This window comes from Eleutherodactylus coqui, chromosome 4 (genome assembly GCF_035609145.1).
Source record: "Eleutherodactylus coqui strain aEleCoq1 chromosome 4, aEleCoq1.hap1, whole genome shotgun sequence".
NCBI classification, from domain to species: domain Eukaryota; kingdom Metazoa; phylum Chordata; class Amphibia; order Anura; family Eleutherodactylidae; genus Eleutherodactylus; species Eleutherodactylus coqui.
The window spans coordinates 86,821,841-86,849,814 of NC_089840.1; the positions used below are offsets into that span (position 1 = coordinate 86,821,841).

The following is a 27,974-nucleotide window of genomic DNA, read 5'->3' on the forward strand; positions in this document are numbered from 1 at the left end:
GTAATAACTTGCTGATTTTTGAGGGTCTGACCACCGAGACTCCCACCGATCTTAGACACAGGACTTCCGTGTCCCGCTCTCCTGTCATTGCTTCTCTCCCTGCAGCAATGTCACGCTGAATAGAGCGCTGAGAAACATAAAAAGGGATCAGAACGGCGCCTCCACGAAAAATGCTGGACTATGGAAAACACTAAGGCTGCTCTCACACAGGCGCTTTTTACCACGATAACCACAGCGTTTTGAACGCCGCGGTATTCGCGCCATAACGCTCCCATTGGTGCCTCACAGACATGCATTTGATCACGGCGCTGGATGGCGCTTTTTGAGCGCTGACTGCTCTATTTTTAGCGCATGAGCGCACCTCATCACCCATCACAATGATGGGGTGCGCTATAAGACACGCTGTCGGACGCAAGAACCTGTGGCCGAAAACAAAAGTAAAATTGCAGCACTTTGCGGCGTCCATGTGTGAGGGTGGCCTGAATGGAATCGGACTCGCCTGGCGTGTACGGCATAGCCTGGGAGGGTTATGGGGAAAAAAACTCTGCCCAGGGGACATCCAGTGGAGGGCAAGGGCAGATGCAAGGAGAACCTGGAGGTACCAAGGTCTCCGACAAATATCAAAGAAAAGTGTAAGAAGAAAAAGTCCTCCTGTGCTCAGAGATCAGACGCAGAAATAAACTTGCAACATATGATCTCACTTGAGAAAGGGAGGGGAGAAGGTCTGGGATGTAGACCAAAAGACACCGTTTTTTTTTAGGGAACGTGTTAATATCAGTAAGGATGTCAGTTCCACAAGGTTTGGACAAAAGATCTGATTTAATTATATACCCAAAATTCAGTGCATAACACAAATTAAATAAACAAACAATTAAAGGACAAACCCGTGCAACACATTTCAGAGCTAGTGAAAGGAGCATGCTTAGGCTGCGAAACGCGTTGTACAGATTTTTCCTTTTATTATTTATTTAGTCTTTTAATTTGTATTATGCACTGAATTTCGGTTATACAATTAAATCGGATCTTTTGTCCAAACCAAATAAAACACATCATAACTTGCACAATGTTAATAATTCCTAAACTATAAAACGAGCCTGGAGCAATGAAGTGAGTACTGGTCTAAGTACTGCAACCACCGCTTATAATGGAGACACCATACAAAACAAACAAGTACTGTGGGGTTCAGTGTAATGATCCAAGCATGAACATATAGTTGGCACTATACAAAACACGCCAAAAGTGTAGCAGCTGCAGATATTCAACCATGAGCACATTGGAAGAACAGGCATGTACACCGACCAGCAACCATTCCTATGGAAAGTGTAATCTTAACACAACCAGGTCGGGTTAGGAAAAACATTTTTGCTTTCTGCCCTTCACTGGCCCTTATTAGCGCTGAACCAAAACACAACTTAATGCTTTGAACTCCCTTAGGTCATTAAGTAGCAGGCTGCACTGGCAGACAAACAGTTAATGCTGCTGGCCCAGCGCCATCCCTCCACCCCCTTTATAACATAGGGAGGGCAATGCACAATATAGATCAACAGAAGACAGTGTAAAACAAGTACGTATCAATTACACGTTATTTGATTCGCAGGAAGCAGAGTTAATCGGAGTAGTTGCTTTTCTGCTGCACCGGAGATTCTACCTCCAAGGCGCACAACAATGCTAACCAATGTAGAAAATGTTCTTCCGACCAGTAATCCATGTGATACAGGACTTTAAATCTCACTACTGTCCCTGATCATTGATACTTGATGGGCATATATGCATAAAAGTACATTTATTTTTAATTATGCATGTCGGTAGACCGAGAGCAGATCGTAACAGTTCGGCAGATATGGGCATTATAAGGTCACCCAACTGCTGGAGCTACAACAACCTACATGTTCCTCCAGCCGCTCCGCAACTTCAGAAAATTATTAAAAAAAGGACAATCAAATATGACCACAACGCCATGATTTGATGATTCACGTACAAAACCTAGAGCTTACATTGTAACTTTCCATAGAGATCAGGTCCACATATCCAACCTACCGGCCTTTCCCTTCCAGTTTCAGATTGCATGTACTAGGCTATGTCCAACTGTCCCAATGAAATAATTGGAGTGGCTGCATCCATGCTTGACTGCTGCTCCATTCATGTGGGGGACCTTTGGGACCCCCATTCTTGGGATTGGAGGTAGTTCCAGCGTTCAGAACCCCACCAATCTGAAACGTAATTGATGTAAATGGGGGATAACTTAATCCTGACACCCCCCCCTTTAAAGAGTAACAAAAATAAAGGAGAATCATGTTGAACATCAAGCTTTCAAGAGTACTTTGGTCTCTTCATCAGGAACGGTATAACAACGTATTTGAAGAAACTCATACTGTATACATAAAACAGAGTGAAGTCATGGTGGATAAAGAAAAGCAAGACAGAAAGAAAGACCTGATAGGGTTTTTACACAGCCTGATCAACGAACCGCGTGACAATGCTGCTCATTGCCCGATGAACGAGCAAACGCTCATCCGTCTGGTGGTCGCATCCTTCACGCGGTACCATAAATTTAATTAAATAAGGCCTCATGTCCACGGGCGGGTCGGATTCCGCAATTCAAATTTGCCTGTGTACATTGGGCCTTATATCTGTCAGCAGCACATCTCCCCATGCAATTGGGGGATGTGCCAACAGCGATGAAACAGTACGGGGAATAAACAATTGTATGAGTGATCGTTCGTCCCCCATACTCTCTAAATCGGTCTGTGTGAAGGCCAAGTGAACAAGAGCTGATCTGTTGATTAGCGCTCATTATTTTGAACAAATCACTATGTGTAAAAGGACCTCTAAAAGCTTAATTAGTTCACAGGTAAGAGTGAAAGTTTAATTGCCTCTAATTAAATCTTAGCTCAAAGCTGGATACCGTCAGGCAGAGAACATTGTATGTTTAATTCTAGTCCATGATACGGACCAGAATAGCACATCCTTTCATTTCTGGTCACACAGACCAAAAGTCTGTTTCAAAAAATGCCCACCTGAATAGCCTAATTGGCTCTAATGAATCTGTGCGCTGTTTGTGAAATACACAGACATGGATGGGAAATATACTAGTGTGAATGGGTCCCTAATAGAGATGAGCGAACGTACTCGTAATGAGTACTTACGCACCCGAGTACCGCCATTTTCGAGTACTTCAGTACTCGGGCGTAAAGATTCGGGGGGCGCCGGGGGGCGGGGAGAGGCGCGGCGGTGCGGGGGTAGCAGCGGGGAACAGGGGGGAGCCCTCTCTCTCTCCCTCTCCCCCCCACTCCCCACTGCTACCCCCCGTGCCGCCACGGCGGCCCCCGAATCTTTACGCGCGAGTACTGCTGTACTCGAAAATGGCGGTGCTCGGGTGCGTATGTACTCGTAACGAGTACGTTCGCTCATCTCTAGTCCCTAAGGTGGATTGTCCACAACAGCAAATCTACACCAAAAATATGTCAAAATCTGTAATAGATTTCACCCCTTCGTTTGCAGATCCCAACCAAAATACGTGTCAAGGTCTACACAAGATGGTGTAGCTTTTGATACATATTGCTTTTTCCACTGCAGAAAATCCACGAGAACATACCCAAAAGGACGGGCCACTACTCATGGGCCTGTGTATGGCGCGTTTAACGAGCATTGATAGTCGAAAGACTGTTGCTTGATTACTTGGCCCTACACAGGCCGAACAACTATTGGAGAACATTCACCCCCCATTCACTTCCATTGCTGTTGGCAGCCCACCACTGGTTCACGAGGGGAGATGTGCTGCCAAGAACTACTTATTTTTCTGGCTACATGGAAGATACGGTAAGCCGATGGACAAGCATTTGCTCACTCATCAGCTGATCGCTGCTGTGTTTATCAATGATCGGGTGAACAAACTTTCAATTGAACGCTCTTTCTCAATCATTGGTCTTTGCTACTATTATCCATCGGAGCTACTGTCCTACAAAGTGGTGGAGGATCTACACGGATTACAGCTGGACGTCTCATAGTCACTGAACGCGGAGTGCAGCCTTTTTTCAAACAAACCTTTCACACTGCTTATCTGTCGACTAATTAAGGATTTAGGGTCCCTTTTAAAGGGGCAATTGTCCGATGCTTAGTCTTCCCAGCACTTATTGCTCTTGTGTTGTCACACACAGGTGATATTCAGTCAGTGAACGGAGGCGAAGTGGGCTGGAGATTGCTGCCTGCCTCCATTCGCAGTAAACAGTGAGTCGTTCATAGATGAACACTTGATATTGATCTTATTACTAACAGCAGTGTTCGTTATACAGTAGTGATTTTGGACCGCCAAAAAGGTCAATTAAAACCTTCTTCAATGGTCAGCGCCTTTCCGTAACACTAATGAGTGAGATCCGGGATCTACCAAAGGCAGAAGTTTCTTAAAAGGTTGACCTGCTGTTGGATTTGTTTGTAGATGGGTGCTGTAGTTAAAAAGTCTTGAATAATGCCAAATGATAGATCTGCATCCCAAAGGAAGCCAAGACTAAGCTACAGATCACAGGAGAGATAGGTCGGTGATTTGTCATTTTAACTTACGGCATTACCGTGCAAGACGACAACCTTAACAGACCAACCATGGGAGCTCCATCTGAAATCCATAATATATGGCTTGCTTTGTGGTATACGGTTGCGTTGCTTTAGCATGTGAGGGTTTTTTTATACAAACAACCTACCCCGAACGGAGCAGGAAGGTGAGACCCCCGATGCAGGTGTGAAACCAGCCTTTCGTTTTTTTGACTTGTTACTCATACATGGTGGCATGGCTTGAGTTTGAGTTGTGGAAGACCAATTTGACGAGCAAATCAATGAAAAACTAGAGGTTACTGTACAAATCACAAAAGGCAAATCACCTACAAATATATTACACCACTGCTGACTTAAAGGGGTTGCATGAGAATTCTTCTTCTTCTTCCCTGCCTCTCTCACACTAGCAACTCTGGCCTTTCCTGTGACGTTGTGTTTACAGGCTGCAGCAGCTTATATATATATGGGATGTCACAAGCTACTGCAGCCAATCACTAAGTGCTTGAGTGCCGAGGTCTGTGATTGGCAGCCTGTGCATAGACATCTTGTGCATAGACTAACTGTAGCTTGCAAACACAGACGAAGAGGCGAGTATATGACAGTTTATTAACTTATGGCATGGGGGACCTGTTCTTAACAAAACATTTTATGTCAGACGACCCCTTTAATACTTGGGCCTTTACGTCAGTACAATCCCTCCAGTTATCTATAAGTGGAAACTGGATTCCTGCCTAAAGACGCTTGCTACATCGAGTCCTCTCATGTAGGCTTTGAGTTTCTAAGTAACCACATAGGTCAAGGCCAGAAGTAGTAGAAGAACAAAAGCGAGCAGGCTGCTTGAATGAGAAATGTGAAAATATGTTATGTGTATTACCCAGATTTATAGCTGTATTATGTGTACTGAGTTATTGGCTGCCTTAGGCCGCTATCTCACGGGCGTATTGTCACTGCATTGTGCGCGCAACATGCCAGTAGCCCATTGATTTGTATTGGGCCACTCATACCAGCATTTTTCTCGCTCATATATTACTCGCACACAAAAAAAAAAACGTAGCACGCTGGCGTGTATTATGTGCTTTTGCGCGCCAAGATAATGCATGGGGATTGGCAGTACGCAGCAAGTACGCATATCACTGCGTGTCCGTGCGAGAGAGATACATTCTCGCGTGAGTCAGCCTTACTACAGTAATTATCATTTACTCCAAAAAGGCAAAAATCAGTGAAATTAAATGGAATAATGAAAACAAACTAATGACGGCAATGGCTAACATTTACAGGGAACGTCCGCGAGTGCGATCCCTATGGATAGTACAATACCCGAGTGTGCAGAAGACCATCGCAGGCAATGTGCACTCGTATATCTGGGATCTAGCACTGTGCTAAATGATGGCTGGTTGCTATGGATTTGCACAAGTGAAGTTCTGCCCTTTGTTAGTGACCGTCTCTTGCTGTGAAGGAATTGGATATGCTATGCAGGCATTCTCTCCAGCATGATCAAAGCCGTGCCTCGGCTTCCTGCAGCGACCCAGGTTAGCATTTATGTATTTACAGTCGGGCCGGGTTCACATCAGCGGTTAGTGTTCAGTTTCCCTTTTCCATCTAAAGAAAAATAAAGGTTCCGTGATCCTATTTTTTGGGTGATTTTTCTTCAAGAGTTGTCCATTATTTCCTATGGAAGACCCAAAAAATTAACAAAAAAAAAAAAAGTTGCATGGCATTGACATGTAAATGCAATATTCATGGGAGAGGGATGCAGGTTTTCCTCTTTACGGAGTTTCTATGGCTGATATCGCACTTGCCTGTATTAATACATTATCTTCAGCTTACATCTGTTTGACATCTTTTTTTTTTTTAGATCCAGTAATAACGGATGAAAGAAAGCGGATGTGAATCCAGCCTTAGGCCGGTCTCACATGACCGCATTTGAATCGCGGATTCCGCCATTGAGGTCTATGCGGAAGATCTAAGGTAATATGCGGGCATTGAAAGGCGTGGAATTTGGCCGGTTCACTCAGATGTATTGCAGATTCCGCGAGTCGAAGAAAAATCCCAGCATGCTCTATTTTAGCGTCGATTTCATTAACCCTTATAAATGTGTGCGATCAGCAGTGCATACGCTATTAACATAGTGTATGGGTGCGTATTCATTCGCAACCTGATAGGAGACCAGATACAAAAGCCGTGGGCGGTTGACTGTGCGATGTTCTGATGTCATTCGCTGCTTGCGAGCTTTCTTCCACGCGGACGATGCGCTGTCCATATGCATACATCCACAAGGAGAACCACACGCATACACGACTATTTGCAATTAGTTTCCGCGATCACTTGCCGGTCTTCCGCTAAAGATATCTGCAAGCGGAATCCAACCCGTTCGTGTGACCCCGGCTGCACACTACCAGGCCAGATTTCACATGCGGGAGCCCGCAGTTGAATCCGACCCTGTGTCCAGCCGGCATCCGCGCGTAGCTGGCATTCTATTCTTCTTTCTGTACTGTGGATGGTCCGCATGGCGAGCTGTCGGACATGCGCAGTACAGTTTGTTGTTTTTTTAAATCCCTGCTTTTCCCGCGTCGTCGCTAGGCAAGGACACGGAATCCACGGCCTTTCCACAATGTCATTGCGCTAGGGCCGCGGGTCGGACGGCTTTCATTTACTTCAATTGAAGTTGTCTATGCGGAATCCGCACATAAATAGAGCATGCTGCGATTTTTCCTGCGTGAGCGTAAGAGAAAAACCGCTTTTCCATAGCATGCTACTGGCGGTATTTGCTGCGGACGTCCGCTACGGATTCCGCAATGCAAATCCAGCCGTGTGCAGCTGGCCTTATTGCTCGAAAAACGTAATGACATTTTCAAGTTAGCGAGCAATGCATATAAAAATAAAGCCCGGCGCTACCGTAGAAAAAGCGTTGCAAATAACGCCGCCTCTACTTTACACCTGTGATGTCACATCTGCAGCGCCATTCCATGAATGATTGTCTTTCTGCAGCGTGTGAACCAGGTTTCTTCTTGAAACCTCACTTCCAGAACTATAAAGATGCTGCAGCAAACTCCACAGCCTTTCTGCAAAGTGTAGCGCAAATGCTGCAGAAAACCCGCAACATTTTACATTACCAGCAAAATGTGACCATGTTTATGCAAATGTTGCAGATTTTCCACATTTACAATGTCAATGCACGCTAAGCAGATTTCACCTCTGAAATCCAAGTCAGTATCTGCGTATTTTTTCACGGATTCGCACTATATACGCACTTGTGTGCGTTGTCCCAAAGCCTGGGAGAAGCACGGCATTGGTCTTTGTTGCAGCCGTGTACGGAGAACCTGATTACAAACCAGTTGCTTCTAATATTAATCTTTAGACGTGTAGTGACACTTTTATTTACTTTAAACCGTGTTTTATACGATACTAATGCTCTGCCCTTACTGTAACCCCGCTCGGGCTCCGCGCTCACAATGCAGCTGTGTCACAAGCGAGAATAATCAAGCATGTTATGTTACAGCATTCTGCAAGTTCCCCGCTACAAAACAACTTACTGGAAGAAGCTGGAGAAAAAGGAGATCATTTAATTTTCTTCAAAGAGATTGGATTTCTCCAATTAATTATTAAAATATTTCAGGGGTCACAGTCGGCTTCCTAATAGAGGAGCGTTCCTGACGAGCCCATTTTAGTAAGTACTTGCATCCCCATTACACTCTTCCAGAGTTGTTCTGATCCTCTATTATTCCTCCTGGATATTTCTAAATGAATTGACAACTGGGCGCTACCATTGAGCTTGTCCAAAAGGGTGTCAGCACTCATTGGACAACATCAGACTGGTACCAAGCGGTACCTCCCAGTTGTCAATTTATTAAAAATGTAGAATAGGAAAAACAGAGCAGTCGCTCAATGCAGAAATCTCAGAAAAGATGCTGCAGAACTGTTGTTATTTCATGAAGATTAAAAGTACTTACTGAAATAGACGTGTCGGGTGTGGAGTCTCTTTAGGCCTCCTGTCCACGGGAGATATTTCACGGAGTTACCCGTGGCGATAATTCGCACGCGGGTAACGCTATGATTGCTTTCCATAGGACAACTATGGAAAGCGCAGCCCGATGTACACGAGCGGAAAATCGTGGCGAATTTCCACTTGCATATAAAAATCACGGCATGCTGCGATTTTCCGTGATGAGCCTATTATAAAAACCTACCGTGTGTACATGAGGAATAACCCTCTTTCTGCTTATGATATGACTTCTATCCTGGATTTCTTCATTTCCTCTCTGCAGAGTGTATATCTGTTTCTCCATTCTATCAGGATGAGCTGCTGCTCTGCTGTGCACAGAGAACTGCGGAGATTCTGTTCTCTGTCACACACACACACAGACCTCATCACATAAGAGTGTACAGCAAGATTTAGCACTGTACATATGTATAAAGAGCAGCAGATATCTCAGCAGTAGCTCCAGCATCAGTTGTGTGATTGCCCCTCTCTCCCTCTGCTCCCTGCATACAGCTCAGTGAGCAGGATGACTCCTTCCTCTGCTCTGCAGTACTAGCATGCTATGTCAATCATTACTTTACTTTAAATGGGTAAATAAAGTTAGTAGCAGTTTGCTAATTATCGCACTGGTTATCATTGAGCACAAATTGTTTGAAAAGTCAGTTTCCATTTAATGTTAAGTATGCACAATTTATTAGCAAGAAAAGCCCAATTCTACACATCTTGTAGGAATCGGTGTGTCTTGCGTGTATGCGGGAAGCTCTGCACATCAGCATTTCTAGCCACATTTTAAAAATGGTACACATGACATCACCTAGTAGTCTGACTCATAATGATAGATGGGACAGTGGGTAATCATCTGCTTGTCACTAGCAGGATCACTGTCTGCAGCCTAACCACCGTGCCTGGAAGCAGGATGCAGAGATGTCATGTGTCTATTTCATGCTTTGTTTTCTACTTCTTAATCAAAGAGCTCTGAAACCAAATCCATGTGCATATCACTGCTGTAGTTCTACGCCGTGTCCTTGGGCCCGCTAGCATCCACGCTCCATCTGTACATACTGCCACCTTTAATTGCCTCAGGAACCTTTAATCATTGCAGACATCATAAACAAGGTTTAATATGCCAGGGTTGATTCACATCTGTGCTCTGGGATCACGAAAGGAAGCCCTATAGCCGGACAGCTCTGTCTCTAGCCGGAACTGAACGGCGCAGGACTGACCCTATTGACTATAATGGGGTCCATCCGCTTTCTGGTCTTCACATCTGGCTGCAGTGAAGCAGTGATGGCCTCACCGGCACCAGGAACCGTTGCAATCAATCACCATCTCATGAGATTTCAAAAAGTTTTCGGCCCCCTGGCTATCCCCTTTAACACATCCTAGCAGCACGATCCAACGACGGTTTTAAAACAAGTCTATCATCTTCTGTTGAACCTATATGCAAGGGTTAAATTCCCCAACGGTTTCCATTTAGGTGTGGATTTGGCCATTTCGGACTTCTTGGGGAATTGCTGCGGGTATTCAGTTATGGAATGCCCAAGTGATTCCACCATGTGAGATGACAGCCCTAGGCCTTATTCACACAACTGTATATACGCCCAAAAATTGCCCAAAAATCCTGAGCATCTGAAGCTTTGGATTCCAATGTATTAACTTTAATTAATACATTAATTTTGGCTTGTAAAAAAATCTCACCGGTTTAAAAATAGCACATTTTTACACGCCGCGTCAAAAGATAGGCCATGCCCCATCTTTTGCTGAGATATGCCGGAAGCTGCCATAGACTTCAATGGAAGCGGGAAAAAAGGGAGGGGGAGGGAGTTTAGCTGCGTCCAACGCATGGAAAAGAGGACAGCTGTGTCTATTTACGTATCAGCAGTCATTCCGAGGATTTCTGCCGCTCAAGGGATTTCCACGCTGCAGTGTATTTTTCTCCCGATGCGCAGCGGCCGCCTGTGTGAACGGCAGAAAATACGTGGCTAAAGTTTGCGACTCGATATTCATTTTACGGCACGTGCGGGAGACCGTAAAAACTTATGTGGTCGTGTGAAAAAGGCCTCAGGCCGCCAGTCCATGTGCGATGCGTTTTACCAGGGCAGATTTCCGCCGTGGGAGACTAAAGTCACCGCGATTTTCTGCTATGAGCCTATCGCATGCCGCGATTTTTTAAACACAAGCAGAAAATCGTGGCGGATTTCCGTTCATGTACATCGGGCTGCACTTTCCATAGTTATCCTATGTAAGCGTTTCATGCGTTACCTGCGGGCAGATTATGAAACGCAATGAAATATCGCCAGCGGACAGGAGGCCTTAAGGATCTATTACATGGGGGCCATTAGCACTCAGGTAACAGAGCCAATTGCTGGGCTGCGCTTGCAGGTTTAGCCCAGCAATGCCCGGGGGAAAGTGAAGTGCTAGCGGCAGCCACTAGAGCTCGTGCACCCCCTTATTACTTAGATCCTTAGATCCATTTACATCACTCCACCTAAATGCAGGAAATAAACCTTTAGTTTGTGAGGTTTGCAATAGTGACGTGTTTGGGTTTTTCAGACTGGGGCTTTCTGGTATCTTTCATCCCACCACACTATAACCACACTAGTTATCCAGCCTGTTTTTAAAGCAAAAATGAAAATAAAATTAAGTCAGAAATCGATTCCAGTTAAGTAAAATTAATTGAAAACTGTCCCCACATAGAAGTAGAATGAATATTTCCCTCTAGCTGTGGGATATCCTGCTGGCCGCAGCTGCTGCGCGCGTATTAGACCAGCAAGATAGGAATTTTGCCTTTTCTGCAAATGCAAGAAGAAGTTTACTTGCGGGGTATCAATGAAAAAAAATCCTATAAAATGGAATCCCGTAGCAAAACGGGTCCGCGGAACAGACCCCATTGAGTACAATGCAGCGCTTCTTTGTGCATTTAATAGGCAAGGTAAAGAATAAACACTGCAAAACTTTAATAACCTGAGGGGTGCGAGATCATCTGAAGTCCGTCATATCGCTGCATCAAGTGTCTAGAAGCAGGTCCACAGATGCCCCAAATGCAAATGGGACCTCTCTTTAGTTGATAACTTCATACTTCTCAAAAAGTAAGATGACCGCCCGCCAGCCCATAAGAATTACAGCTCTGAACTTCTTTATATTCCATTTTTAAGAAACCTTCACCTCCGTTCAAAAACAGAAATGAATTGAAAGTGGATCCATCAACACAAGTGTGAAATGGCCCCAAGATAGGAATGCCCCTTTAAGGTATTGCAGTTCCAGTAATACCATAAAGAGGGATGACCGGCGTCTTCTGAAACCCACAATGTTAATTATCTGCCATTCACAGGCAAATTCTTCAGATGCTGCACCCACCCACAGTGACTCAGACTGAATGGAGCGGTAGTCATTCATTTCAATGGAGCTGACTGATATAACGGAGTAAAGGTGCTCAGCTATCTCCACTGTCCCACTATAAATGAATGGAGCAGCACCATGTCTCCTATGGGGAGGTGATAAACGTTGCTCTTCGTACACCCTTTAAAGGAAATGTGTCATCAGAAAATGACCCGGCGTATGAACCCATTTTAAGAATTTAGCTGGACACAGCTAAATTTAAGAAAAAGAATCCTAAAGTCTTGCCGTTTTCACTCTGGCCGCTGAGCCTAATAATAGGTTGAAAGTTTGTTCTGTAGAGAAAACTTTTCAGCAGTCATCTCATTATCCTCACACACTGAATTACAAAGAAACCTAAACACCTAGATGTATATACATAACACAGGATCAACAATTCACAATTGGCAATGGACATAAGAGACATGGGGTCCCTTCTTGTCCAAGGTGGCCCATGTAGTTGCTGTAAAGCATCTCTCTGCATGCTGTAACAGTGCAGCTCAGGCAAGATAGTCATGTAAGGTAATGCAGAATAGTAGAAAATGGAAATATGAAACCTCACCCCAAGTTCTGTTATAACCAACAGGGTAAATGTTTTAACCATATATACAATAATTGAAGGGAAAAAAATTGGGGGGTATGTGGTGTGACCTCCAGACGTAATATAATAACATGACATTGTATATGTATTTTAGGGCTGATAAACCTTTTAGGCCGAATGCACACGGGTGGAATCCGCAATCGGACTCCCGCAGTGGAATCAGACCCTGCCCGTCGCCAGCTACAGCGCGCACCTGCTGTTTCTCCGGTTCTGTGGATGGTCCGCATGACGAGCCGTCGAACAAGCGCAGTGCAGAATTTATTTTTTAAACCGGCTGCTTTTCCCGCGTCAACGCCTAGCAATCAGACAGCATCCATTGACTTCAATGGAAGCCATCCACATCTGGAATTGGACAAGCTGCGATTTTTCCCTCTGCAAGCGGAAAATCACAATTGGTTTCCGCTTGTGGACATGGAAAAGCAATTTTGCACAGCATGTCTATGGGCAGTATTTGGAGGCGGATGCCCGCTCTGGATTCTGTAATGCAAATACGCCCGTGTGCATTGGGCCTTACTCAGTACTTGCTGGGGACACACGTTTGGATGCTGATGGTCTATCCTTCAGAGATGCCGAATCGTCTCTAAAGGATATACAGTCAGCATCCAGATGTAATCCGACCCTGGTCGCAGCCAAGGACAGTGCTTACCTATCTGGATCTTCACTGCGGATATGTGCGGAAGTGCCGCCGGGCACGCCGCCACACATGCACAGTAGTTTGTTTTTCTTAAACTCTTGCTTTCCCACGGCCCGTCCACAATGTCAATCCGTGGATCGGACGGCTTCCGTTGATTTCAATGGAAGCCGCCCGTGCGGAAAATCGCGATTGATTTCCGCTCGTGTGCGTTGAAAATCTTTTTTTCATTGCATGCTATGGAGGGTTATTGCCGCGGAATCCGGAGGCGGACACACAGGCAATGGAATATAATAAAAAATAAGAACGTTAAAAAAATGTGTCATTATCTGGCTTTAATTAATAAAATCCAAATCTAAGTGCTACATTTCCTTTAAGTGGGGTACAGTTAAAGCACATTAAGAATTGATTAGGTCATTAATAATTTACCAAGCAGTCAGATATGATTATTATCTTTATTGCTCATTTGCACATGGGGAATAAAACAGCGGCATAAATAAAAGGAAAGCAATCAAGGGCAAGATAACATTTTATTAGTGTTTGGCTCATTCTCCATTCAAATCGGTGCTATCCATACAAAAGTGGCCGCCATAAGCCGCCCTACCGCCAGAACATTCATAGTATTTCTTCATTCCCTCATATTTTAGTCGCTTCCACCTTTTCTGCTAAGTCCTATAACTGGCCTCTTCTACTTGCTTTGATGGTGTAATTAGAGTACCCGGAGGATAACTTTATGCTCCAAGTGACATGGGCGCCCTTCTTGTTGTATCACTGGGTGAAGTAACCTAAAACCATGGTTGGTCATTCCAATAATTGGAGGCGACCCCCATTATGGCTTTAGGACAATGCATTCAAATCCCTAGTCCAGCCCCAGGCCTTATGGTGATCCTTCAGATACATATGATGGGGTTATCGATGACGATAGCCGCTGCATTACTACACTAAACACTAGTCAGCACTGCAAGACCTCACGATAACTAGCAAGATCTCATGCCTCTGTTACCGGGGGTATGGGAAGGGATTGGAGCTCTACGAGAGGCTCTACAAGAAGACGCTGGACCTGACTCTGACGGGGAGTTGGGTAACTTGTATCTGTTGCTCTAGCGTGAAAGCAAGTATTTTTGCATATAACTTAATAAGTAGCATCTTATTACATGAGAAAACCCCTAATTTACTGCATATGTTACACGCATAATACGGGGGCCGCATACGGCCGTGTGAGTGAGCATTACTCATTGTGAACCATCTCATAATTACTATTCCTTGACATGCATCATGCTACTTTATGGGTGTTTTCCTCAGCTATGTTTAAGAAAATCTGCACAAACAGCTTCTTAATAATTCATGTAAATATTGCACAAGATCCCCGTTCCTCAACAGCTTTAGAATCTAGAATGCTGTGAGCAAAAGCCAAGTCGGTTTACATCACACAGTACTAAGGTAACACCCTCAGCGGGATAATGCAATTTAAATGGGTTGTCCGGTTCAAAAAAACAACCCATACCATATATACACAGTGAACATATATAGTATTTACCCACAAATACATCCACAGCCAATGAGACATTACACAAGCACACAGAGCGTATTAAATATGTATGATAATCCATGTTATACACCAGTCACATGACCGGGCTGCCATTGCACATTACTCAAAAAGACCTTATGGTCTTGCTTAATTTTAAACTTTAAGGCGTTGTCCGAAAATCGCCTTTATCACCGCACTGCTGAGGCCCCACTATCTCGTGAATGGGGTCCCATGTCACCCTCTTCACCTTACTGCAGGCTCACTGCACCCACCCGAATTGACGAGGAGACTGAATGGAGTGGTGCTTGCAAATATAAGCGCTCAACTATTTCCGGCTTTCCCACTGACGAGGAATAGAGCCGCATCGCGCATATGTGACCGATGCTCTATTCAAGCTCCTTCTCACTGCAGGGGTTACAGCAAGCCCGCAGTGAGAAGAGGGGGCAAACCCCCGTTCACAAGATTGGTGGGGGTCTCAGTGGTGAGATCCCCACCAATCAGACTTTAATCACCCATCCTATGAATGGGTGATACAAGTAGAGTCTGGAGTCAAGAGTCAGACATATGTCCATCTATTTCAGCCTATTACCCCCAGTGTTGATCCAGAGGAAGACAATCTACTACCTAGCTGTAATATGTGTATAAGGCTATAGTCACATCTGTGTTGGGGGATTCAAGAATCTCCTGGTGGAAAGGATTCTTTTTGAGATGGAACCAAGCGGTGCCGGCCGGACCCTTTGACTATAATGGGGTCTGTTTGGCATTTTTGTCTGGAATTTCATGTCAGATCTGCGATGGAACCTCTGAAAGCAAATGTGAGCATAGCCTAAAAAGTTACATTGAATAGTCCACCAATGTCCTGAGAGAAAGGGTCAAGGCTGTACCAACTGGTAATTCTGGCTGGGTACTAACAGAGTACCCATGGTTCAGACCCCCATTGAAGTAATGTACTGAGATGTGAAACTGAGGTGTAAGAAAATGAATATAACTGTAGGTCCTTGGCTATTAGGCCACATCCTGTGCAGGTCGGAGGAGGGTATGACACCTCTGAAATAACACAAAAAGTGGAGAGAAGGTGACAAATGTCCTCACAAACTCTCCATTATTCCAAGAACACTTTAAAAATGCCATAAAAAAGTATGCCTGAAAAAACAGCTTGCTCTGAGAACAGATCTGTTTTCCTTGGCATTGACACTGGTCGGAAGCCTTGAGTTGGATAATGAGAAGTTCCTCGGTTCTTGTATGTTGTAACATTAATGACATAATAAAAAGCGTGCATTTCAATAACAGAGCGAGCTCTCTTCCTTACAACCCACCTGCTCCCTCTCCCACAGCCAAGTCCTCACGCCAGGCAGAAGGATTCACCCGCTGCTGCCAGGAACAATCCCTGAGTGTGCGCCCTACACAGGCTTTACAAGTAATTAAGGTGCCCACAAACCTCACAAACAGATGGAATCTGACAACTGCAAGCTCTTATATGGCAGGTACATTCCTCTTAGGAGAATACACACCTACAAGACTGACGAGCTGGTTGTCATTCATCTTATGCCCTGTTCACACTTGGGTTATCAAAGTGGCTGCTATGGGCAACTCCTCAGATTTGCATAGAAAACAACCCAAAAGCTGCCGGAAGCGGATTTCAAGATGTATTTGCTAGTTGTCATTTTTTTAAGCTCTGGAGGCTCATTCTTTTGTTCTGTCCCTGCTCCATGCTTTACACTGCAGCTCTTACTTTTATGAAGTCCAGGTCCACACAGAAGGACACCACCACGTGAAGACCGCCAAATTGTGCAGATGGCATTTGCTCAGAGATGGGCGACTGCAGCAAAGATCAAAGTAGTGGTTGGAGTCAGAGTCACCCGACGAACAATTGTAAACCGCTTGTTTGAAGCTAGGTTGCCTTCTTGGACCCCCATGCATTGTGTTCCGTTAACCCGCTTTTACTGCCAGTACTACATAACCTGGCATACTGCTAGAAATAAATGGGCACATAAATGGAGAACAGCTGTATTTAGTGATGAGTCTTGATTCTATCTGGGGCAAAGTGATAATCATCAACGTATCTGTTGGTGTTTTGGAGAAAAGGCGCACCCTGCTGTGATCTCAGAGTGCCACAACCCCGGAAGTCATGGTTTGGTGTGGAATCAGTTATGACAGCAGCACTGAGTTAGTGGCTGTTGAAGGCACAATGATTGCCCGCCACCACGTGGACAGAGTGGTACACCATGCGCGGCCGTAGACTCGCCCACGTGGTCGGCGGATTAATTCTATAGTGAGTATGCCTGGAACGCCATAGGTGGGCACATTATGTCACATGGCTACCCATTACAAACAGCTGACTGCATGTCACAGAGACATACCCCAACTAGATATCCGAGTATATAGGTGCTCACAGGGGCACTGCTTACTGAAACCTGTCCGAACTGTAATAAGCTTTGTCTGAGTCATTCCTATTTATTCTGGGTATGACCCCATATGATGTACCATGTCTCATTCTGGATGTAACAACTTCCAACAGTGTAACTGAACACAGTGCCCTTTATGCCAATCTGCTCTTGGCAGAGGAATATATCAATGGGATAATGTAAGGGGGTAAATTACCCCCACCCGATCACAGGAACTATATGACCATAGTGCAAACATTATTCTAGACAGAAGCTAAACCACATTATGCCCCAGTTGACTATGTAAGCTCCGCTGGCACAGGGCGGCACGGTGTTTGGCATTTACACTTTTGTTTTGAACTTCATATGATTTGTTTTGCATAATAGGATTAAGATACAAATATTTGGTGTGCAAAGCAAATGCAGCGTCCTGTCACTGCTACAACATACAGCACCGCGGAGCTCTCCAGACAATACCTTACAGGGGTTGTGCCAAGTCATACAGCTATCCCCTATCCAAGGAATATCTTCATGATCAGTGGGGGTCAACTGGGACCCCCGCTAATACAGAGAAAGTGAGCCCAGTCGGTCCTTGAGCGAAGGGAGTGGAGGCTGTGCAGGCGCACTACTGCCCCATTCACTTCAATAACAGCGCAGAAGATTGCTGAAGCATGGAAGGAGCGGGATACGCCCGTGGTTTTATGCCACGGGAATAAACCAAAAAGTCCCCTCTGGCGATCGCGGAAAAATCCGCTTTTTACCACGTTTTTCTGCGGTCTCCACTAATACTATATTAATAGAGACATCCTGCCACGGAAAAATGCGATAAAATAGAAAATGCCGCAATTTTTTTCCCACGGCGTAAGTCGGCGGCAGAATCCCGCATGGAAGGACTGAGCCATTAGATTCAATAGAACCTAATAGCTGCGTTATTCCACCGCGGATTTACGCCGCAGGGAACGCGGCATAAATCCAGCCGTGAGCATTAGCCTGAACTCTATAGTCTCCTGTGCCGTTAATGAAATGTATGGAGCAACGGCGTGCCCGCACGACCTCCACTCCATCCACTCAGGGGCCGACCAGACCCCTTTTTTGGTCTTGGTGGGAGTTCCAGTGGTCATAAAGTTATAGGGAATAACTTTATAACTTGGCACAGCCCCTTGAAGAGGATTGTTAGCTCTTCTGGCATATCCGTTTTAGTAAATGCTTGTAGTCTTTATAAAATGACAATTTTAGATCATCTTTTCTTATAACTTTGCATTGTGCTGTTCCTCTGTTATTCCTCCTGGAAATAAAAGTATAAACTGAGAACCAGGTGTTACCATTGGGGGTATATCCACACACACTCTTGCCCAATCAGTGCAGCCAGTGACAGTGTGCAGGAACATCCCTCTTCAGCAAGGGGAATGATAACACCCAGTTGTCAATTCATTCACAGAGGAACAGCATAATGTAGGGTTATGATAAGAATTATTATTTAACGGGGATTTAAATATTTACTAAAGCAGACATGTTAGGAGAGATGACACATCCTCTTTAAAGGGAGTCTATAAGCAACTATAAACTAAAATGAAGGGTGCTAAAAACGCTAAATTTGGGGATATAATTATCATAATGACCTTTCCCGCATGTCCCCACTGAGCGCTGCCCTAGCATGCACACAGCAGACTTCCTGCGCATCCATGCAGTCCACCCAATGCCCTCAGCTGTGGCTCTGACAGCGGGGGAATGGCGAGGGAAGTAAATATAATCCTCACATGTTCTGATTTAGCATTCCAGCTCTTATGAGCCCATAAGTTTAGTTTATGGGGCTCATAAACGTGAGCACACACGCTGTTGAATTTTTGCGGAATTCGCGAAAGTCCACAACGACGTACAGTAGTACGATGAAAGAAAATGGGATTTTAACAAATCCCACAGTGGAAAAAAATCTGCCGTTTTATAGTAACACCGCCGTGTTTCCAAGTCCGCAGCGCAGAAAAAAAACGGTTTTCGCCACGGAAGACTACATGGATTTCAGCCTGCCTCTGACAGTCATTGGTAGTCAATGATCATGGTTTTTGCACTATTTGGAGCGGTATATCAGTAATATCATCTGCTGCAATTACAATCTTCTATCGTCTTACCTGCCGACTGATAAGGGTAGTGGGGGGGGGGGGGTAGAAACTTCTACAGGACCCCAATACTAGACATCTACAGAGTCTGATGCAGTCAGTTCCATGGATTTGCCTATTCACTTGCACAGGGAACATACAGAAATATCCTTGTCAGAGTGTATTGATGGGTTCCCATGCTTCTATACAGGCCCGCCACTAAAGTTGCATTTCTTTGGACACACGTACTAATCAATAAAATGATACTCAGCCCATGAAGTGCTACATGATGGCAGCAAACAGAATTTTATGGGGCTGCAATTGCCCAGGAGATGAAACTGAAGAAGAGATAAAAGTTAGCGCACATCCTAATGTTATACATGTAGATACAGAATCATCAAACTGGAACAAAGAGGCACTTGTGTGGCATGATAAAGCTGGCATTCAGTTGGCAATTTTATTTGACTAATCAGTATAATCAGTTATTCTGGGCCTCATTATAGGAATGATAGGATTACAGAGGGTTCTGCTGCTTATTACAGAGTGCTGGAGAGGTCATGTGTATGGGACTCCAGGAAAACTATACTTACTGGATGGAAATCCGCAGGTTTGTCCTGGCAGTAGGGGCTCGTACAGTAAAAAGGTGGCAGGAAATGAACAAACTCATCTTTAAATATGACACAAACGCCTGTCTGCATAAAAATACCCGGCCAAGACTGTAAGGGCTAATGCCAACGGATGGATCTGTGCCGCGTCATGAAACACGCCGGAATCCACGGCATTAGGGCGCAGCTTTTAGATTCTATTGAACTTAATAGCTCAATGTTCACGCTGCGGAATTCTACTGTGGAATTCCGCAGCGTGAAAGAAACCTCAGCATGTTCTAATTGCCGCGGGAATAAGTGCGGCCGGCTTCCATTATAGTCAATGGAATCCGGCCATCACACGGTACTTCTGCTGTGAACACAGCAAAGGTATTGCCTAATTACATGTCACCGCCCACTAACGGCAGCGTCATCCCCCCACTGCCGGCACAAGATTCAAGCTGTGGATCCAGAGAGGTGAGTAGGGGTCTTTGGGGGGCGCGCCGTGACGGTCACGGCCATGGGCAGCACTACTATAATAAAAGCCAGAAGCACGTTTTCCCACTACAATTAGAACATGCCGTGGTTTCTTTCACGCTGTGGAATGCCAAAGCGTGAACATTGAGCTAGTAGGTTCAATAGAACCTAATAGCTGCAGCATGATGCCGCGCCTCACGGGGCAGAAATCCGGCCGTGGCATTAGCCCGAAGACAGATTGCTGAAATCAACTGTCAGTAATGGAGACCAGTGAGACATTTTTCTGCATATGCCTGGTGAGACACATGGAGCGCGTTTACACAAGCGATTTTCTCACGTTATTTCTGCGAGATGCACAGAAATCGCACGAAAAAAAACAACATTATTTTAAATGGCTTTAATTTACATGGGCAATTTTCCTCTCGCAGCGAGGTAGAAGCATCACAACGGGCCAGATTTTTGGGCCCACTCTTCTCTATAGGAGCAATTTATTCGCATGAAAATCACAAGCGCAGTAGTGTGTTTTTCTTGCAAAATGCATCGCAGTCGTGTAAGGAATCATGGAAACACAAGTGCAACATCAGCGGGAGTTTCTTGGACTGATTCTGCATTTGTCTAAACAAGACTAACCAAGTCACTCTGTTTCCCGCTAGCCATGAATATGTATCACAGCATGATAACTGCAGTCAATGACAGCTGTCCGTCCCGCGATATTCCGCACAGTGGGCACTGCGAAGTATCGCAGGAATCTGCGTCACAGCCAAGCGTTGGCGTGACATGTGCTGCACTGTGCATGTGCGCCGGGCAAAACACTTGCGACAGATCTGGAGAGGTGAGCATAGCGTCTCTGGGGGGCGCCGGGTCTGATTCCGCTGTGATATTTTGCAGATGGAATCCAATCCAGCCGTGAGCATGAGGCCTAATGTAGTATGTGAGCAATGTAAATACATATATATATATATATATATATATATAACCTGAGATGAATGGCTCGCAGACGTCTGATTTGATTTCTTAAATTCCAGCATCAAAGGGATTTAATAGGAGAGGGATTATTAAATATTCTAGATTATCTGGAAATCATGTCAAAGTATACAGAACAAATCTGAAAGTGTGTGAGATCAGGGCAAATCTAAAGACGTATGCCTGCTGGATGCTAATGTGTAGGAGCTGGATGTAAACACGAGTCATTATTCTGGTTTTAGATTTCCAATATTTAATTTTGTTGTCAGTGAATGGAAATCTTGTTCTAAATTAGTTTTTTTTCTCAAGTAGATCCATTTTCTGATGGGTTATCTCTGCTCTGCCATCTGCATCTGGTGGTAAAGTCCACATTAGTAGATTGTCATGTGTGACAGAGTTGTTGCAGAAATGTCTGCGAGTGAAAATCAGTTCCATTCATCCGAATAGGGCAGTTGTGACAGCAGCACAGGGACGTCTGCAAGCCCCATTCAGATCTGCAACAAAATCGGCAGCACTTAAATGCCCCGTATGTTGCAGTTCTGTACTAGAAAATAGTGTTTGACTATGCCAGATAAAAAGATTATGCATGCATGGATGGATGGATGGATGGATGGGTAGATAGATAGATAGATAGATAGATAGATAGATAGATAGATAGATAGATAGATAGATAGATAGATAGATAGATAGATAGGCAGATAGATATGAGATAGATAGATAGATAGATAGATAGATAGATAGATAGATAGATACATAGATATGAGATATATAGATAGATAGATAGATAGATAGATAGATAGATAGATAGATAGATATGAGATAGATAGATATAGATAGATATGAGATAGATAGATAGATAGATATGAGATAGATAGATAGATAGATAGAAATGAGCTAGATAGATAGATAGACAGATATGAGCTAGATAGATAGATAGATAGATAGATAGATAGATAGATAGATAGATAGATAGAAATGAGATAGATAGATATGAGATAGATAGATAGATAGATAGATAGATAGATAGATAGATATGAGATAGATAGATAGATATGAGATAGATAGATAGATAGGAGATAGATAGATAGATAGACAGATGCAAGACAGATAGAAACATACATACATACATACATAGATATGAAATAAATAGATAGATAAATAGAAATGAGATAGATAGATAGATAGATACGAGATACATACACACATACATAGATGGATATGACATAGCTATATAGATAGATAGATAGATAGATAGATCGATACCCTGTTTCCCTGAAAATAAACCCTACTGTGAAAATAAGCCCTACTCAGATTTTCTGGGATTTTCGAAGAGGCTTGAAATATAAGCTCTACCCTGAAAATAAGCCCTAACTGGATTACATTTAAAAAAATTATCTTCTTGCAGTCCTCAGAAGATCACTTCCTGGTTATGGGATTAATAAATCCCACCTCCAGGAAGTGATGGCTCTGTCTGGTTCTCGAGAGCTGCTCAGCCAAGCAATGCAGCGCTCAATGGACCAATGCAATAGTTGTGATTGGTTTATCAGGCAACGCATTGCTTGGCTGAGCAGCCCTCGAGAACCAATCAGAGCCATCGTTTTCTGGGGGCAGAATTTATGAATCCCATAACCAGGAAGTGATCTTCTGTGGACGGCCGAGGACATCGAGAAGTGCGTTGGAGCTCCAGAGAGCAGCAAGAGGGACCTGGACCAAATTTGCTAGGTAACTATAATGAGACATCCCCCGAAAATAAGACCTAGTGCCTCTTTTTGGACAAAAAATAATATAAGACAGGATCTTATTTTCAGGGAAACGTGATAGATAATTAGGAAATAGATACATACATTCATAGATATGAGATAGATAGATAGATATGAGATACATAGATAGATATAGATAGATAGATATGAGATAGATAGATAGATAGATAGATAGATGGATATGAGATAGATAGATAGATAGATAGATAGATAGATAGATAGATAGATAGATATGAGATAGATAGATAGATAGATAGATAGATAGATAGATAGATAGGAGATAGATAGATAGATAGATAGATAGATAGATAGATAGATAGATAGATAGATAGATAGATAGGAGATAGATAGATAGATAGATAGATAGATAGATAGATAGATAGATAGATATGAGATAGATAGATATGAGATAGATATGAGATAGATAGATATGAGATAGATAGATAATCTAGAAATTTGCCGCTGGTCCCTAACTTTTAGGTTGCTTTATGGTGATGTCTATAGAAAGGTTTATAGCTTGGCCACCAAACTAAACTGGGCCCTAAAGACCACTGTAATATATCAATAACCTCCAAGAATAAACGGAATCATGCCACTACGTGTTTCACCTTTGCAGCAACTATTGGGAACATATTTTTGGGCAGCTGCATTCCTAGGCTCCTACATCCCAGAACAAACACCTTATGTTGGACAGTTGATCCCAATCTGCTCCTGGAGGTGGAGAGGCACATGATGCCTATACCTAGAGTTTTACAAGCACCCAGCACATGTTAAAGTGACCGTCCTGCCCAGACACATAGCTGGCCCCACGAGCTTCCCTAGGCCTTGCCCACAGGACAGGACTGTACTGCAGCTGTGAGCTCCACACCAATCTCCCGGGTCTACCTGCAGATTGTGATGTGACATTGTAGGCGGGTTTTAGACCATTTTCAATTCCCCACAAAAATACGCGCAGCCTGCGGATTTTCGTGCAGAATGTACCCCGGTTTGCTATGCATTGTCTACTCCTTCCTGTTTGAAGGGTCCCTCTGACTTCCAGATGCACACTGTGCGTTAGTCTAAGGCCGGCTTCACACGATCAGAAGCGCAATTGTGAACCCCTTCGCACAACTTTTTAGCATTACAATCAAGCCTTTTTTGCGGACGTATTGATATATTTTACTGTACTGTCTGCTCGCAGGACACAAACACATCGATTTAAATGACTAATTCATCTAATAAGTTCCAGATTTGTTCTTTTCTGCGGAATTACGCATTATGAGGCATCTCCCAGGGTATTGCACGCGCAATTGCCCCCCCCCCCCCCCCCCCACCACCACCACCACCACCATTTACTTTTTTGGGGACCTTTGGCGGGTAAATACACAGAAAGATAGAGCATGTTCCATCTTTTTTTTTTACATGACCAAATGCGAACAAACTTATTGACATCAATGCGTTCTTCTTGATCGGTGCTGCCCATGTGATATCAGCATGTAGTGTCTTAGACTAGACTACCAAAGCATACTAGGTAGTCAGAGAAGCAGTTTCGTCCATCTTTGTTTCTCCAGTACCGGAGAGTCGCTTTAATATTACAAAGCTACTAAATATAATGCATGCATTCTACTACAACAGAAGTTGGGTAACTGATGTCAGATATAGTTTATATTCCTAATTGCTCTTTATAAACCTGCCTAATATAATATTGAAGCTGACTGCAGAGCTAGAATATAACTTTAAATGGATGGTGTAGTAAAACTGTTAGAAGAGTTGTATACAGTAGTACTATTGCTCTATATACAGAGAGAGAGAAGAGAAAAAGGAATGAGAAGGGGAGAAAAAGGAATGAGAAGAGAGAGAGAAGAGAAAAAGGAATGAGAAGAGAAGTAGAGGAGAGAATGAATGATAAGAAAGTGGGAGAGCAGAAAAGGAATAAGAAGAGGAGAAAAGGAATGAGAAGAGACAAGATAAAAGGAATGAGAAGAGAGGAAAAAAGAATATGAAGAGAGAGAGAGGAAAAGGGAATGTGAAAAGAGAGGAGAAAAGGAATGTGTAGAGAGAGGAGAAAAGGAATGAAAAGAGAGAGGAGAAAAAGAATGAAAAGAGAGAGGAGAAAAAGAATGAAAAGAGAGAGGAGAAAAAGAATGAAAAGAGAGAGGAGAAAAGGAATGAAAAGAGAGAGGAGAAAAGGAATGACAAGAGAGAGAAGAAAAGGAATGACAAGAGAGAGAAGAAAAGGAATGACAAGAGAGAGGAGAAAGGGAATGAAAAGAGAGAGGAGAAAAGTAATGCAAAGAAAGAGAAAAGGAATGAAAAGAGAGAAAAAAAGGAATGCAAAGAAAGAAGAGAAAAGGAATGAAAATAGAGAGGAGGAAAAGAAATGAGAAGAGAGGAGAAAAAGAAATGAGAAGAGAGAGAGTAGAGGAAGGGGAATGAGAATAGAGAGGGGAGAAAACGAATTAAGAGAGAGAGGAGAAAATGAATAAGAAGAGATAGAGAGGAAGTAAAGGAATGAGGAGAGAGAAAGAAGAAAAAGGAATGAAAAGAGAAAGGGGAGAAAAGGAATGAAAAGACAGAGAGAGGGGAGAAAAAGAATGAGAAAAAGAAAGATAGGAGAAAAGAAATTAAAAAAGAGAGGAGAAAGGGAATGAAAAGAGAGAGAGGAGAAAAGGAATGAGAAAAGAGAGTAGAAAAGGAATGAGAAGAGAGGAGAAAAGGAATTACAAGAGAAAGGAAAAAAGGAATGAGGAGAGGGAAAAAGGAATGAGAAGAGAGAGGAAAAAAATGAATGAAAAGAGAGAGGAATAAGGAATATGAGAAGGAGAAGAAAAAAGGAGAGAGAAGAAAGAGAGGCGAAAGGAGTCAGAAAAGAGAAGAGAAAGTAAAGAGGACAATGCACACACTGGACTCCTGGACTCCACCTGCAGACACAGTACTAACTTTCAGTAAAGGACTTAGATTTGTGTTGCCTAGACCGGATACAACTGAATTAGGTCTCTGGAATGTTACATTCACTGACAGGAATCAGAGATTTTAAAAAATGGTGAAGAATTAAATTAAAGTATGTTAGAACACAGCAGAAGTAATCACTATATCACACAACCAGCTTTCACTGACGCCAGTGCTGACAAGTCAGGGGCCTGCACCCCAAATGTAGGAGCTTGCAGGCTATCTCCATTCTAACAAGGCCATGCCCAGTGTGATGAATCCATGGCGAAACCTCAACAAACTCTGATGGGCCCCATCTCTGCAGACTGCGCAATTCTTGCCATTACAATACCAGAAAAGCAAATAACGCCAGCGTGAACAGAGTCAAAATGCTAAGATATCATTTGAGGAGGGGCGACTCCCTGGCCCCGAGGACGAGCCCTGGTGCCTCACACATTATTGGGGTTCAAGATACAAAACGGAAACAACCCTTAGGTCTGACAATGGCGGACGGCGTCACATGAGGCTACTGCGTTATCAGCTGCGTGAAGGTCATTATCAGACGAGTCCTTATCTCCACATCACAAGCTCCTAGTGACTGTTAGTAGAGCGGACATAGGCGTAGTGGCGCTTCATGGGTTAATGATAATCGCTATTTCCTAGGCGCCAAATAATCGGACGGAAGTGAAATCTCATAGGATATCATCATTAGCCATTGATTATTAATTAGCCTTGAATTCTCACGGTGACCATCCTCTTCATCAACGGAACATTTAGTGAGTGGCAAACGCAGGCCGGTCGGTGCGTCTGCGGGCGGCGTGCGGGTAACGTCTCCTACCTGAATGTAGTAATTAGGAGCAGCAGTTGAGGTTTCTTTCATGTTATTTTTGGAGTCTACCTAGTTATTACGCCAGCACAGGTTCTCACCTCTGACTACATGGCAGCGCACACCACAACTGTGCCCACACCACCTTGATCTTGCTGCTGACATACATGTAAGGACATGTGGGCACTGGCACTGCCAGGCCCCACATCACATGAGGAGGCCAGGTCACACTCACCTGGAACAACCTGCCCTCGGCGGGGCCCACATCTGCCACCTCGGCGAATACCCCCTCCACGGTAAAGTTTGGGCTCTCCATCTTCAGGGGGTAAACCTTGACCAGGGCTTTTTGCTTGGGTTTCAGCTCGGTCAGTGCCAGCCTCGCCTGCAGAGTCACCAGAAGCAGCAGCCAGAGGGATGCCAGCTGCAGCCGGGCTCTAGTCATACTGCAGCCAGCAGCAGGCATCCATAGCCAGTCCAGGGAACCCTGCGTGCCAGCAGTGCCAGCCGCTACCCCCAGGGCAGGGGCCCCCCATCCATGGCCTGGGCTGTCACGTAATCCTCAGTAGCTGCTTACAGCACAGTCACTTCCATTCATTGAGTCTCCTAGTAGAACCAGGGCGGCTCAGCCTTGTCCAGCATCATCCCGGGGACAACTCCCAGTCGGTGCCCTCAGGTAGATGAGGCCGTGTGCGCCGGGCAGAGTCCCCTCCTCAGTGTACCGAGCGCAGGCCCCTGCTCGCTGCCCTCACATCCCCCGGAGGAGCTCCCGACTCCGTGCAGAACTTCTCCCCCGCTTCTTCCCAGGACCCTGAGCCTCCCTCCCCGGGGACTGAGCTGCTGTGCTCCTACCTGCTGACACAAAGTGAGGGTGGAGCAGCTGCAGGCGATCCCCTCCCCCCGCACTGGAGAATGTGGTTCTGCTGGCTCCCAGACTCCCTCTGCAGCCGGCCCGACAGATGGCAGCTCCGTGCCCGCCGCCGCGGCTGCTGCAGCGCCTCTCTGCATGTGGCTGCCAGGATGGCCGCACAGATCAAGCCCCAACTTGGCTTCCTAACCAGCAGCTTCTTAATGGGTGCATTAATGAAGGATTCTTATTTTAATAAGACATTATATTGCAGGGAACCCAGCTGAGGATGGCATAAGAAATGGGCATTACTTTGGCCATACAACATTGGCATTCAATGAGTTAAATGGATTTGGACCACTGATCTAACATTGCCAACACAGAGGGCAATGCCCCGCAACAAATGAAGTGCAGCCTGGCCCAAAGTTATTCTGGACTTGAAAACTAGCATCCAAGTGGGCAGGCAGCTCTTTATTG

At 44.4% G+C, this 27,974-nt stretch overlaps 1 protein-coding gene across 2 annotated transcripts in view; it reads right to left on the bottom strand.

Moving 5' to 3' along the window:
- RNF43 (ring finger protein 43) overlaps positions 1-27,524 on the bottom strand; it is a 65,514-nt gene extending 37,990 nt beyond the window's left edge. Inside the window, exon 1 of one of the 2 annotated variants that reach the window (XM_066599822.1) lies at positions 26,889-27,524. In XM_066599822.1, coding sequence (XP_066455919.1) covers positions 26,889-27,116 — 228 coding nt within the window. In that variant the 5' untranslated portion in view covers positions 27,117-27,524. The remainder of the gene's footprint in view (positions 1-26,888) is intronic. The other variant, XM_066599821.1, reaches the window with a different exon arrangement.
- Positions 27,525-27,974: the final 450 nt, after the last annotated feature.